The 15,250-nt window shown below is 50.6% G+C and overlaps 1 protein-coding gene across 2 annotated transcripts in view; it reads left to right on the top strand.

The window, feature by feature from the left end:
- The window catches only part of LOC141201245 (retinol dehydrogenase 7-like), a 132,312-nt gene that overhangs the window by 83,215 nt on the left and 33,847 nt on the right, over window positions 1–15,250 (top strand). For both annotated transcript variants that reach the window (XM_073663360.1, XM_073663361.1), the window contains one exon: window positions 1,169–1,427. In XM_073663360.1, the coding sequence (XP_073519461.1) occupies window positions 1,169–1,427 (259 nt within the window). The remainder of the gene's footprint in view (window positions 1–1,168; window positions 1,428–15,250) is intronic.

Genomic DNA, 15,250 nt, shown 5'->3' with positions numbered 1-15,250 from the left:
ATTAATTCCTAGTCTATTTGTACCACAGCACATAGAAGCTTTTAAACATTAGATAAAATAAAAGATAAAGTGGCCAACCCTGTTAACTCATTCAGCAACCAGCAATAAACAGTGTAACAAAGCAGATATAGATGAAAAGCGGGGGAAATTTTTTAATGAAGCCCAAGTGCAAAAATAATTTTTAGCCTCAATTGCATGCATGTAAGTAAGAAAATAAATTATCCCTAATGATGAACTACCCCTTCTATACTGAGGGCACAGCCTTTACTGTTCCACATTCCAATTGCTTCTAATCCCTGTCTGAAATGTCCAATTTTTGGTAAGTTATTGGTTTGTTTTTGTCCCTTTTATCCAAGAGCCATAACTTTGGTATTTTATACCTGTGATGCATCCATATGGGTAACAATGTAAGGAAGGATTTTTTGCAGAACTATCTGTAGTTCTGAATGCTACCATGTATTTGACTAATGTTATTTGTGGGCTGAAATGTTGAAAAAAAGCAATTCCACTATTATTGCTTAGGTTGGTCACAGAGTAGACTAGACCTTAGAACTTTATTCTCCAGCTCAGTAAAATCACAGTGATACAACATTTATCGATTTTTTACACTTTGTTGCTGTCAAAAAGATGTGTTTCGTGTTGCAATAGAGAATTATATCTTTTATTTTTATATCAATGAAGCTGCGTAAAAGGTTTTTTTTTTGCTATGGTTGTCCTTTTATTGGTACAATTCTGGAGTATGTGCCATTATGTCATTTTTAATTAATTTTGTTTCTCTTATTGAGAGTAATAAAACTTTTTTTCTATCTTGGTACCATGCTTCTTACAGTTTTTGATAGATGTAAACTGGCCACATTCCCCTATGTGATATAAAAAGGTATCATGGAACATGTTGTTACCAAAGCTAATGACTGCAGACAGTGATTCTTACTATCAAGATGGCGGAACTAAGATGAACTATTTTCTTCTGCAAGCAAGTTAAAAGTTGCATTGGGAAAAATACAAGAACACTGTTATAATATTAGCAAGGTTATGGGGTGACTGGAAGGATATTTGTTTGCTGGGGTTTCTATTGAGAAAAACAATTAAAATTTGATAAGAATAACAATATAAAAATAACTATGTGCATAGATGTTGTGTTTTATCAGTTGTCTTCTCTACATTGCAGGGCTCTGGGGCTTGGTTAATAATGCAGGCTATGCCTTTGTTCTTGCTCCCAATGAATGTCAAAAAAAGGAAGATTTGGTCAACGTTCTGAATGTGAATTTGATTGGTATGGTGGATGTGACTGTACATCTACTGCCTCTTGTAAGGAAAGCCCAAGGACGTATTGTTAATGTATCTAGTTCTTTGGGAAGAATTTCTACTATTGGTGGGGGATATCCCATGTCAAAGTATGGTGTGGAGGCATTCTCCGATAGCTTAAGGTAAGTTTGTGCATGAGTGCGAAAAACTTGTTCTAATATTGGGAAGATTGGTGCAGATAAATGCTATGAAATATATCTTGTACCAGTGGCTCCAACAGGACCCCCAATTATTGCAAGTCTTTAATAGTATTGGTCTTTTTATATGGGCCACAGGGATCTTTTAGACCCCTCAGGCTCCAGGGCACGGGTGCTCTGCATCTATTATAGTTACACCCCTGACTTGTACTATATTTTTTTTTCTAACCCTTGTGACAAAGTCACTGGCAAAGTGCTGGGGGGGGGAGTGCTGGGGGGGAGTGCTGGAGGCTATTAGCTTCAGTGAATTGAAACCTCAAAGTTTTCTCCAGCACACTATGTGCCAAGATGGGTTAAGCATCCATTTTAAAAGGGCGTGTTTTTTTGTGAAGGACCATAGAGTGGGTGAGAGGTCGTTTACCATATCTCCACCTCAGGGTGGGGTCTGGGGTTTAAATAGATGGCCTGCTGAGGTATTCAGTGTTCGGTAGGGCTGGAGAGAGGAAATTCAGTGCTTTGTGTCCTGACAAGGAAAAGCTGAACCGTTTGTTTGCTAAACCCTGAACAGGTGGTTCCCGGCCAACACAAGGACTGTGCTTTGTGCTATCACTTTGTTGTCCTGTTTTGCCCATTTTTACTTCACCACAATTTATGTAGCCTGTATAATAAACCTGGGAACAATTTAAAGAGACAGTGTTCCCGTGTCTACCTCAGTGTACAGCTGAGTGAGCTGATCTACCACACTCTCCTCCTTGTTTATTGAAGCCTATGTTTATATATGGGTGTGGAGTTGTCATATGAGTGTAATTTACTGGAAGCTGAGTAACAGTGCAACTACATTGATTCATGATATACTGACTCCAAGATGTAACATGTCTAATAGTTCATTCTTGTCCAAAGTTGTGTTGCTTTTTCAACTGGTTTATGTCCTGAAATATATCTGTATTCCCCCCACACACACACTTTTGGAAGGAGGTCCCAGGCACCAAGAATACTAGGTTGGAGTCATTGACCTCCTGGCTCATGTTCTCTTTCCAAACCGTATATGTTAATATTGGTTGCATTGTAATGGCATGAAATGGTGACCATTGTGTTAGATATGTTCAAAGATGATAGCATGAAAAAAAATCTTTATTCAAAATGTACAGAAGTACAGTATATAATCCAACTTCAACCTAGAAAGCCTTGAAAACTAACAGCATATTATATTAACAATAGAGAATTCAATGGTAGTTACGATGAGTTACCATCAATAAGTAAAAGGATGTTTCTGGTGCCCTACTATGTGTACCAAAAGTGCTCATCTGCTATGAACGCCGACCGCTGGGTGGCACTCATAGCAGATTGGCTATGACAACCACAGAGGTTTCTTGTAGAACCCAGGTTGTCATGCCAACCTATTAGTGACCCGCGGTCATGTGACACCGGAGGAGTGTCATGTGACACGGACGCCAATGGGTGTGTCTTATGACGCTCTTCCGGTGCGGCGATGTTAAATGCGGCTATCAGAGATTGACAGCGACATTTAACAGGTTAACAGCCACGGGTGAATTGCGATTCCACCTGCAGTTGTTAGGGGCACATGACAGCTGATCAGGTCAGCTGTCATGTCACCAGAAAGGTGCAAGCTCATCGCTGGAGCCCGCTCCAAAGGGGAAGACATGACATGTGCCGTACATGTACGGCGCATGTCATGAAAGGGTTAATGGTGGCATCTATCTGATTTAGAAATGTGTGGAAATCATGTAGTTCTGTCCGTGTGCCCATCCAGAGGAGCAAGACATCATCTATATGCAGGGGTGGGATTCGGCCGGTTCTCCCCGGTTCGATGTTACCGCTTTTTAGAAGAGCAGCCGGTTCCCCGAACTGGGGAGATCCAGAGCCGCGATCAAGTTCAGTGACTTGAAGTGCGCCGGGGGCACCATAGCAGTGGGGGAACGAGGAGGATAGGTGAGTATTGGAGGGGAGGGGGTTGCGACGGTGGAGGTGCGGGCACACGCAGTAGCCGCTGCTGCAGCTACCACGTGTGCCTGCTGCTAAAGGGAAGAGGGAATATTCATTCTCTTTAGTAGCGGGCACGGAGGAGCGCTGAGCCGCAGCTCCTGCTGTCAGTGCCTGCTACTAAAGAAAATGCATATTCCCTCTTCTCCACGCCCATAGTCCCGGTGTGGAGAAGAGTGAATGTGCCAGCAGCAGAAGCAGCTTATTATTTATAAACTATTTTGTGTGACATACCGTATATATTGTAGTATAAGCCGAATTTTTCAACACATTTCTTGTGCTGAAAATGCCCCCCTCGGCTTATACTCGGGTATATACCTGAGTATACAGAGATTCCGCTGGAGGATAGCGGGGTTGTGGCGGTGGAGGGGGGGGTTTGCGGTGGCTGCTGCAGCTACTGTTAAGGGAGGGCAATAACCCTTCATGGTTGACCAAGTGAGTGTCAAATTATTATGTTGATTGCAATCCACAGAAAACCAAACGGAAACAACGTTCTGTATTGGGAGGACTCAAAGAATCTCTGATCAAGTTTATTTTGCTTAGCATTTTATATTGTTTTGAGTATATCAAATAGCCATCAACTACCAAACTACAATACTATAGGCTAACTGATGTTAGTACAATTATTACGGAAAACACATATATGGCCATATTATCATTGTTAGTTTGAAGCACTATGGAAATTTTACAAGGTCGCACCTGGCCTAAACAAGTTAGATAACAGAGTGTCTGACAAAATGTTCTCTTGAGAAAAAGTTAGTGTGAGAGAAGTTCTATGGGAAGAGAAAGAAAGAATGTATGTTATGCAAGGAGTGATAATAACATGATTTTAAAGCGAGCAGACAAAATGGAGTTGCTCTAGCATGAGTATCAATATGCCCTCTACATTCCCCCCTAAAAAATATGTTATTATCAACAATAGAGGTCCTATCCCAGGGTCATGATTTGAGCCAGAGGGACATTGGTCTTCACTCAATTAGTGCCCTTGTTACCAATTGAGGCTGTTGCGGCATGTCCATCCCCCCTTGTTAGTTGATATAATTGTAGCACCCTGAGGATTCGGCTGCTACAGGGGTATTACACCTCAAGCCAGAGGTGTGGTATTCCACTCCCGGGTAAGGATGGAGTGTGGAACTGAGCTTAGTAGGCTGCATGCACTACATACATCCCATTTCCGGGGGACAGAACTACGGTACTCCCACCAAGTAAATGTGCAGGTACGACAGCGTCTGTCCCTGGCTGGAGTGGGAGGGGGGTGGAACATCCCAGTAGTGTAGGGGCAGATAGGGGGAGTACTCTGGGTAAAGCTAGGAGCTCATTGGGTGCTAGTCACCTGGGCTCACACATAGAGGGAGTATATATGGTGGGCACCATCTTAGGACAGGGTCTTTTTAGCAGAGGAGCTCAGCCAGGAGGGCTGACAGGGAGCTGTGGCTCCGGCTGGGCCCAGCTCCAGGGCCAAGCCTGCAGTGAAGAGAGAGAGGAGGAAGAAAGGCCCAGAGAAGCAGAGTCAGAAGGAACCCTAAGAACCCAGAATCAGACCAAAAAGGGTGAAGGGTTGGCGGACACGGGTACCGGAACCCGAACTGGTGGAGGCCACTTATCCTCAGCCAGGAACCGGAGGTCGTGGTCAAGATTTGCCACGACCCTCACCAAATCCACCAGAAAGGCACACCAAGCATAGGGTCAGGGAACCCAGAGGAGGTTTGACCACTAAGAGACCCGAGGGAGCCGGCCAAAGGTGGATCCCTGGTGGGAATGGCCAGGGACAGAGAGGGAGAAGGGAGCTCAGGACCACGCTCCAGAACTGCCTGGGGGTTAGCCGAGTCCAGGACCTGGTGGACGCAGCACGGCTCGGGTGGTCACTCAAGGCCAGAGTGACTGAGAGAACAACCGTGAGTAAAAACCCTGAAACTGCACCTCAAGTCTCTGACTCTCCTTTCTACAACATAACTACACCCATCATCCACACCTGCTGCCCTGAGGCCATACCCCTCCCGTTGGGGGTTATACCATCACTGCTGCACATATACCACCGGCCTCAGCGGACTGCTCTGCAGCGGCGGCTTCAAAGCCGCACTCAACGGGTGGCGTAGTCGATCAAATTAACATCTACTGCCATAGACTGCCACTTAGTTTGACACCCTGGGCACGGACCGGGTCACCGCCACAAGGACTACTACCCCTACCCAGATCCGGCTCCGGGTATCCCCTGAACATGGCCCAGGGGGCGCGTCAACTTTGGCGTAGTCGGCAGGATAACGTGCCCGCAACCACCGGGTACTGCGTGCCTGAAGAAAAGTTTATCTGTACCGTAAAAAGAAGTCTCCCGCCAATTCCGGAGGGTCCCCGCCATCGGACGCCATCACGGGTCGTTTCCCGCCGGTTGCCCGCCATCTGCAGCTTTTTCCCGCCATCCACGGAGTTTCCCGCCACTGGGAGACGATTCCCGCCATCTGAGAAGATTTCCCGCCCTGGCAGAGCGGACGCCGTTATGGGCGTGCCAGAGGGTGGTAAGAGACGACCTCCCATCGTGGGCCAGGACCAAGAATGGCGCCAAAAACGAAGACCGCCCCCACCAGCAGAGGCTGCGATGCTAGCGATGTCCATCAGCGTGGGGGGTCTGCCCCTGGAACTGACAATCACCAAGTTGCCCCAGGACCGCCCTGAGTGTGGGCGGATACAGAACAAAAGAGCGAAGATGGGTGCAGCCTGGAGGAGCCGTACCCGGAGATGGAGGGAGAGGCAGGCAGCACCGACCCTGTGGTCAGGAGCCTGATGCAAGCAACCACCCCACAAGACCTGGTGGAGATCCTGGCACAGCTCCCCCGAGACCGGGAGCGTGCACAGACCGCGCTGGAGGGCCTCGCACGGAGGATGGCCCAGGTGCAGCGAGAAACGCTGATGGAGTGGAGCAGGGAAATGGCCCAGCAGGCTGGAACCCGCCAGCGGAGCACACCACCCGCAACGAGGAGCACGCCTGCCCCTGAAGAGGATGCAGAAGGGACGGAGGCCGGAGACGACGCCGCAGAGGGAGCTGAAGAGACGGAGGCAAGTAAAGGGGACGTTACTACCCCGAGCCCAGCCACCGTAAGCCTACCCCCGCTCCCCGTCGCAGAGCCCGAAGTCCCACTGATCGTGCCCGTTGCCGCACCGCTACCGCTCCAGACTAGGCCCCAAGCAGGAGCCGCGACCACGCCCCCTGTGACGTCACGCGCCTCAACCCTGAGCGCGGCCAAGCAGGAGACGCCACCGGCCTGGTCGCAAGGCCGAGTGCCCCCGGGCGCCGCCGTCTTCACGGTGCCCTTTACCTTCAGGGTACCCCAAGCTTGGTCGCAAGGCCTAGTGATCCCGGGCGCCGCTGCCACCACAGCGCCCTCAACTTCCACTGTGCCGCACCTGGGTGAAGACTTGTTTGCCCAGCACACTTGCCCGGATGGGCAGCCCTTTGCGTGGCCACCGGAGTACCACCATCCCCGACTCCGGAAAGAAAGACCCCTGGATGAGCCCCTAATCCCGGCTCCGGCGCCCGTCAAGATGACCCCGCTCTCGTTAGAGGAGGCGCAGTTTGAGTGGGACCCCGCAGGAGGAGACCTCATCGGGTTCACTCAGGAGACCCGGGCGGCCGCAACTGAGCGTGCGGAGTGCTGCCGCCAGCAGTTGGAAGTCTTTGAGCGAGAACGGAGAGAGAGACGGGTCCGCGAGAAGCGGTTGCAAGTAAAGAGAGCAGAACAAAAGAGCCGGACCCGAAGGAACCCCCGTGCAGCCCACGGTCCCCGTGCCACCGGGACTGTAATCAAATTCCAACTGCAGCACGGTTGGGGCTTCATCAGAGATCATCACACCCCCGGCGACGTCTTCGTGACCAGAAGAGATGTCGAGTCCCACCTACCGGAGGGACACAGAGGTCGTGACCTTTACCTGGGTGATGAGGTCACCTTCACCCGGCACCAATGTGCCAAAGGACCCTATGCCCTTCATGTACACCGACTGACAGAGAAAGAGCTGAGGTGTCAGGAGGAGCAAGAGGACCCGGACGGGTCTGAAGGGTACACGGAGGAAGGAGCAGGAGGACGCCGCTACTAAAGTACGGTAAATGGAACTGTAAAATAGTTACCCGTTAGGGTACAGGAACTGTTACCATTATAGTCCCCGTTGGGACCAGCAAATTAAACTGTTACCCGTATGTCCCTTAATCCCACTGGCCGAGGACTGAGAGCGGCCACCTCCCCTTGTATATAGTTGCGCTTTCTAAGGCGCCCCCTACTGGTTTTATAAGGAACTGTGTTTTTTCCAGAAGAGACTGTTGCACTTTACCCGGTCACAAGTTGCACCGTGGCCGGAGGAACAAGAATGTTTATAATGAAAAGTTTTATATGAAGAGTATTATGCTGCTGATATATATATAGTGTTTTATATGTTTATGATGTTTTAAAAAAAAAAAAAAATTGTGTGTTATTGGATATTTTATTCTTTTACAGCCCGAGGACGTGCTGTGGTTTACCAGGGGGGAATGTAGCACCCTGAGGATTCGGCTGCTACAGGGGTATTACACCTCAAGCCAGAGGTGTGGTATTCCACTCCCGGGTAAGGATGGAGTGTGGAACTGAGCTTAGTAGGCTGCATGCACTACATACATCCCATTTCCGGGGGACAGAACTACGGTACTCCCACCAAGTAAATGTGCAGGTACGACAGCGTCTGTCCCTGGCTGGAGTGGGAGGGGGGTGGAACATCCCAGTAGTGTAGGGGCAGATAGGGGGAGTACTCTGGGTAAAGCTAGGAGCTCATTGGGTGCTAGTCACCTGGGCTCACACATAGAGGGAGTATATATGGTGGGCACCATCTTAGGACAGGGTCTTTTTAGCAGAGGAGCTCAACCAGGAGGGCTGACAGGGAGCTGTGGCTCCGGCTGGGCCCAGCTCCAGGGCCAAGCCTGCAGTGAAGAGAGAGAGGAGGAAGAAAGGCCCAGAGAAGCAGAGTCAGAAGGAACCCTAAGAACCCAGAATCAGACCAAAAAGGGTGAAGGGTTGGCGGACACGGGTACCGGAACCCGAACTGGTGGAGGCCACTTATCCTCAGCCAGGAACCGGAGGTCGTGGTCAAGATTTGCCACGACCCTCACCAAATCCACCAGAAAGGCACACCAAGCATAGGGTCAGGGAACCCAGAGGAGGTTTGACCACTAAGAGACCCGAGGGAGCCGGCTAAAGGTGGATCCCTGGTGGGAATGGCCAGGGACAGAGAGGGAGAAGGGAGCTCAGGACCACGCTCCAGAACTGCCTGGGGGTTAGCCGAGTCCAGGACCTGGTGGACGCAGCACGGCTCGGGTGGTCACTCAAGGCCAGAGTGACTGAGAGAACAACCGTGAGTAAAAACCCTGAAACTGCACCTCAAGTCTCTGACTCTCCTTTCTACAACATAACTACACCCATCATCCACACCTGCTGCCCTGAGGCCATACCCCTCCCGTTGGGGGTTATACCATCACTGCTGCACATATACCACCGGCCTCAGCGGACTGCTCTGCAGCGGCGGCTTCAAAGCCGCACTCAACGGGTGGCGTAGTCGATCAAATTAACATCTACTGCCATAGACTGCCACTTAGTTTGACACCCTGGGCACGGACCGGGTCACCGCCACAAGGACTACTACCCCTACCCAGATCCGGCTCCGGTATCCCCTGAACATGGCCCAGGGGGCGCGTCATAATCATAAGATCAGATCTGAGGTTGGTCGGGGCAAGCGGGTAAAGGTCATCATTCCCTTGTCATCCAGGTCCTCAATGCTGGTTACATATCTGTGTATAGTAGCACTGGATGTTGGTTAACAGCGTCCTCCTTGCTCTCTGATGACTGGCAGGTAGTGTTGAGCGAGCACTAAAATGCTCGGGTGCTCGAAGCTCGGGCCGAGCTCGCCGTGATACTCGGGTGCTCGACCCGAGCAACGAGCCCAATGTTAGTCTATGGGAGACTCGAGCATTTTTGCGGTGGCACCCCCGGCAGTCTTTTAAAAGCCTAACAAGTGCCCAAAACGATAGTGACAGTGCTCAAATGACATGGGGACAGCATGGGGATCGCCCCAGGAAGCATTTCTGACCCCCAGGTCACTGCTGTCAACAACGTGGTCAGAGGTACTAAGCCACTTTTACAGGCTCACAATAAAACGAAAGTGAAACTTTTTTCCTGTGAAATATGTTAAGGAACATCCTTTCCAGGGAAAAGACTTGTGTATAAGTTAAAATAAATGACCAAAAACAAAAATACTCCTCCACACCTTCGGCTATGTTCACAAGTAGCATTTTTTATGCGTTTTTGCACTTTTGTATTGCTTTCAACTATGACAAATGCATTCACCGGGAAATGTCATTTTAACATTTTACAACCTTATCTGGCCATGTGCTGTGCGACACATGCATAAAGTGCTGAAAAGACATGGGAACAGCATGGGGAAGACCCCTGGAAGCATCTCTGACTCCCAGGTCACTGTCTAAAAGTGTGCCCATCATATGTGATCCTTGCCGCATCAGAAGATGCAAACTTGCAACTATCCCCATGCAAGTTCTAGTCCCAGGGCAGTGTTCAATTGTACCTCCCCCATTCCTTGCAATACAAGCGCAAGTATGCAGCCTGCCACCCACCCACCCCCAGGCTGCAATACCATACTGCTTGCTTGCTTGAACTTGAAATTGGGCCTTTTAGGCATGTGGAGGCGGAATCTGGCCACCACGTCATGGCTGTGTTGGCGGCCTGGAATCCATACTCAGCCCCCAGCCACCCGGCGGCCGAGTGTCCACACGGTCCCCAGCCGCCTGGGGGCAGTCGGGTGTCCATAAACGGTCCCCAGCTGCCCCCATTTCTCCTTGGAACATCCCCCCACACACTTTTCTTAGCCTGGCCTGCTTTAGGCAGCATTGGACGAGCCTCCGGTGGGCCCTGACTTCTCCATCGGTGGAGTTGAGAGTGCCAAGGTGAGGAGCATGATGATGATGACAGAAGTTAGCATCTGCTATGTTTTCTTTTAATGCAAGTGTAAGTGTGCAGCCTGCCACCCACCCACCCCCAGACTGCAATTCATACTGCTAGCTTGCACTTGAAATGGGGCCTTTTAGTTTAGAGGAGGCCAAAGCTGGCCACTACCTCATGGCTGCTTCGGCAGTGAGGTATCCATACTCAGTCCCCAGCCGCCCCTATTTGTCCTGGTGTGCCTTATACATAAGATTAAGCGCGTATACCAAAACATTACCTGTGCCCTCCCCAGTGCATTTAGTGGGAATGCACACACTACCTATTCCGCTGTAGTGTGTGCATGCCAAACCCCTGTTCATGGTACATGCGAAGATGCCTCCCACCTTGCACCTGTCGTTGCAGACTTGCAACTATCCCCATTCAAGTCCTTGTCCCAGGGCAGTGTTCAATTGTACCTCTCCCATTCCTTGCAATGCAAGCGCAAGTATGCAGCCTGCCACCACCCACCCCCAGGCTGCAATACTATACTGCTTGCTTGCTTGCACTTTAAATTGGGCCTTTTAGGCATGTGGAGGCGGAATCTGGCCACCACACCATGGCTGTGTCGGCGGCCTGGTATCCATACTCAGTCCCCAGCTGCCTGGTGGCCGGGTGTCCCCGCTTGCTCCCCAGCCTCCAGGGGGTGGCTGGGTGTCCATACTCGGTCCCCAGCCACCCCTATTTGTGCCGGTAACCTTTCCCACACTTTTCTTAGCCTGGCCTGCTTTAGGGCAGCATTGGCCGAGCCCACCGGACTATCAGACTCCTCCGGTGGGCCCTGGCTTCTCCATCAGGGGAGTTGAGAGTGCCAAGATGAGGAGCATGATGAGGATGATAGAAGTTAGCATCTGCTTTGTTTTGTTGTAATGCAAGCGCATGTATGTAGCAGCGGCTAGGCCTGAGGAGGTCAGCGTTTTGGCGCATATCCTACCTCCTCCGAGGATTGCTGGATGTTTTCCTGCTACTATCCAAGTTCTATGACTCCCGTTAAAACAAAGCTTCAGGTGATAAATGATGGATGAGGTAGTGGCAAAGGAGAAAGAGCAGGAGGAACAGGGACCATTCACATCAATATCAGGCCAGTCAACCAGATATGTCTTGTAGGATATGTTTCTGTAACAAAAGGAGCGGTTCGGCTACACAGTTATAGGGCATACAGTGAGTGCAATGCCTACCAAAAATTTCGAGGCACTCCAATGCCCCTTGGAAATGACATGGAGGTCAGAGGGCGTTAACTAAACCTTTTTTTCCATTTATAGCAACTGGGTCTCCTGTGCACTGTTGGCCTAAGCAGTGAATGGAATGCTTTCCAAAAATTATGAGGTACTGCAATGCCCCTTACAAGAGTCATGTGTGGCACCCCAGGGGTCTGGTCACCACAGTAATAGAGATTACGTCGGAGAGCAAGTGGGAGGTTTCCTGGTCAGGATCCCTTAAACATGCAACATCCTCCTGCCCCAGTCCTGGGAGGGGAGAATTCTGCCCTTATAAACTGGATCTGGGGTGGGGTTGAGTGAGTCAGAGAACAGAGAACAGTCAGAGTCAGAGTGAGAGCAAGGGAAAGTAACAGCAAGGAGCTCTGTAGGAGCTAGGAGCTAAAGACGAGGGGCTGGAAGCTGAGCAGAGCTCGCCCTGGCAGAAGACAATAGGAACCGGACACAGGAGTCCGAAGCTGTGAGGACTTATATATCCAGCAGCAGAAACCGGCCAGCAGGGGATTTCAGGTCCTCTAGCCATAGAAGCCCGGAGGCTCAGTCACAAGCAAGGGACCAGCACCGCCGTCGTGGAGCGGAGGCTAACAGAAGGCCCCAAGTCACCAGCCATACGGGTGAGCACTACACGGTACACTCAGTGACGTGGGCTACTTCTACCCGCTTACAGCAAGGTAGCCAGGAAGAGTGCAGACAGACGGGGAGGCCTACAACTCCACCTGGCCAGGGGAACTCCTGCTTGCTCACAGACTGACCAGGCCTCTTATGCTAGCCAGTATTCCCGGGAGGGTCTACCTTATAATCATCAGTAAAGACCCAGAACTGCACTGCAAAGACTCTGAGTCATTCCTGCTGCGCTCGTGCACCATCACCCCCATCATCCACACTCACTGCCCTGAGGCTATACTCCTCTCGAGGGGAGTTATCCCATTTTATGCTGCGCACACAACACCAGCCTCAGCGGTCTGCCTCGCAGCGGTGGTACTCCCTGACCGCAATCCACGGGTGGCGCAGTCGGACAATTAACCTCCAAACCTAAGAAAGATTGCCACTGGTTTGACCAGCCTGAGCCACGGGACCGGGTCACCGCCACGGAGACTACAGACCCCACAGACCCGGCACCGGGTATCCCACACACGTGTACACATGGCCCAGGGGGTGCGTCACATGCAGTACAGCATATTACAAACATAAGTCCCATTATTGGGGAGTGGGTGTCCCATAGTATTTGCTTATGCTTTGCAAGCAAAAGCTGCCAAAAATTAGGACGGAGCAACTTGCAATGCCCCTTACAAGAGCCATGCAGTACAGCATATTACAAACATAAGTCCCATTATTGGGGAGTGGGTCTCCAATAGTATTTGCTTATGCTTTCCCAGCAAAAGCTGCCAAAAATTAGGACGGAGCAACTTGCAATGCCCCTTACAAGAGCCATGCAGTACAGCATATTACAAACATAAGTCCCATTATTGGGGAGTGGGTCTCCCATAGTATTTGCTTATGCTTTCCCAGCAAAAGCTGCCAAAAATTAGGACGGAGCAACTTGCAATGCCCCTTACAAGAGCCATGCAGTACAGCATATTACAAACATAAGTCCCATTATTGGGGAGTGGGTCTCCCATAGTATTTGCTTATGCTTTCCCAGCAAAAGCTGCCAAAAATTAGGATGGAGCAACTTGCAATGCCCCTTACAAGAGCCATGCAGTACAGCATATTACAAACATAAGTCCCATTATTGGGGAGTGGGTGTCCCATGGTATTTGCTTATGCTTTCCCAGCAAAAGCTGCCAAAAATTAGGACGGAGGAACTTGCAATGCTGGCACCCTGGTGGTATAGTGGTGGTGGAGGCTGAGGATAAGGAGAAGAAGATTAAACAGCCGAAACGAGGAAGCGTATACCCATGTGTGGGTGTGAAGCGGTGCATGTGAATACACCTCCCGAAATAACACAGTGGATTTGACTTTATGTTACTGTGCTGTCATTTGGTGGTGATGAGAAGTCTGGCCCAATCCAGCCCTTGTTCATTTTGATAAGGGTCAGCTTGTCAGTTGACAGGCGAGTGCGCTTATCAGTTATAATTCCCCCAGCGGCACTAAAAACACGCTCCGATAACACGCTAGCGGCAGGACAGGCCAGGACCTCCAAGGCGTACAGAGCGAGTTCATTCCAAGTGTCCAGCTTGGATACCCAATAATTAAAAGGCACAGAGGAATCACGGAGGACGCTGGTACGATCGGCAAGGTACTCCCTCACCATCTTTTGAAACTTTCCACTCCTTGTGAGAGTACCCCGCGCCTCAGGGCCTGTAAGCTGGGCGGGTGTCAGAAAACTGTCCCAGAACGTTGACAGTGTTCCCCTGCCTCTGCTGGATTGGAGTTGCATCCCTCTCGCCTGTATGCCTTGGTTGGGCAACGAACTGTGACCTCTGCCGCTAGTGTGTTCAGATGGGAATTTTTTTAAGAGTTCTGCTGCAAGGGCCTTCTGGTATTGCCCCATTTTTGAAGACCTCTCCACCTCAGGAATAAGAGAGTGAAAGTTCTCCTTGTAGCGGGGGTCTACAAGTGTCACCAACCAGTAATGACTGTCACCCAACATTTTGACAACGCGAGGGTCACGGTTAAGGCAGAGTAACATAAAGTCAGCCATGCGTGCCAGACTGGTAACGGGCAAGATTTCCGTGTCTTCACCAAGATGACGACTGACCATGCTCTCCTCCTCCTCCTCCTCCTCCTCTTCCTCCTCCCCCCTGTCCTCAGGCCACCCACGCTGAACCGACGGTATGACACTTGTACAGGTACTACCGTCTACAACGCATGATAGCAGCTCCTGTTCTTCCTCCTCCTCCTCTCCCTCATTGTCCCCCAATGCACGTTGGGATGAGATGAGGCTGGGCTGTGTGTAATCGCCCGCTACGGCTTCTTGATCCATCTCATCATACTCTGGCTGCAATGCCTCCTCTTTAATTCTCTGCAGAGAGCGTTGCAAAAGACAGACAAGTGGGATGCTGACACTAATGATGGCGTCATCGCCACTCACCATCTTGGTGGCCTCCTCAAAGTTTGTCAGGATCGTACATATGTCAGACATCCAGGTCCACTCCTGAGGTCTTATGTGTGGAGTCTGACCTGAATATCGACGGCCTTGTTGCAGCTGGTACTCCACAACTGCTCTCTTCTGCTCACAAATCCTTTGCAACATGTGGAGGGTAGAGTTCCAACGTGTGGGGACATCACACAGGAGTCGGTGTGCCGGAAGCTGTAAACGCTGCTGCAACACAGCAAGGGCGGCGGAAGCTGTAGCCGACTTGCGAAAATGAGCTGACAGGCGGCGTACTTTCACGAGCAGATCTGGCAACTCGGGGTACGATTTAAGAAACCGCTGAACCCCGAGGTTAAGCACATGAGCCAGGCATGGTACATGGGTGATCTCACCTCGCCTCAGAGCCGCCACCAGGTTAAGGCCATTGTCACACACGACCATGCCGGGATGTAGGTTCAGCGGTCTCAGCCACAGATCTGCCTGCTCTTTCACAGCTGTCCACAACTCACAAGCAGTGTGAGGTTTATCACCTAAGCTTATGAGTTTCAG

This window comes from Phyllobates terribilis, unplaced genomic scaffold (genome assembly GCF_046119375.1).
Source record: "Phyllobates terribilis strain yellow unplaced genomic scaffold, ASM4611937v1 Scaffold_2__4_contigs__length_985480577, whole genome shotgun sequence".
NCBI lineage: Eukaryota > Metazoa > Chordata > Amphibia > Anura > Dendrobatidae > Phyllobates > Phyllobates terribilis.
The sequence above is the reverse complement of the archived record's forward strand: the minus strand, read 5'-3'. Positions and strand labels throughout refer to the sequence as shown.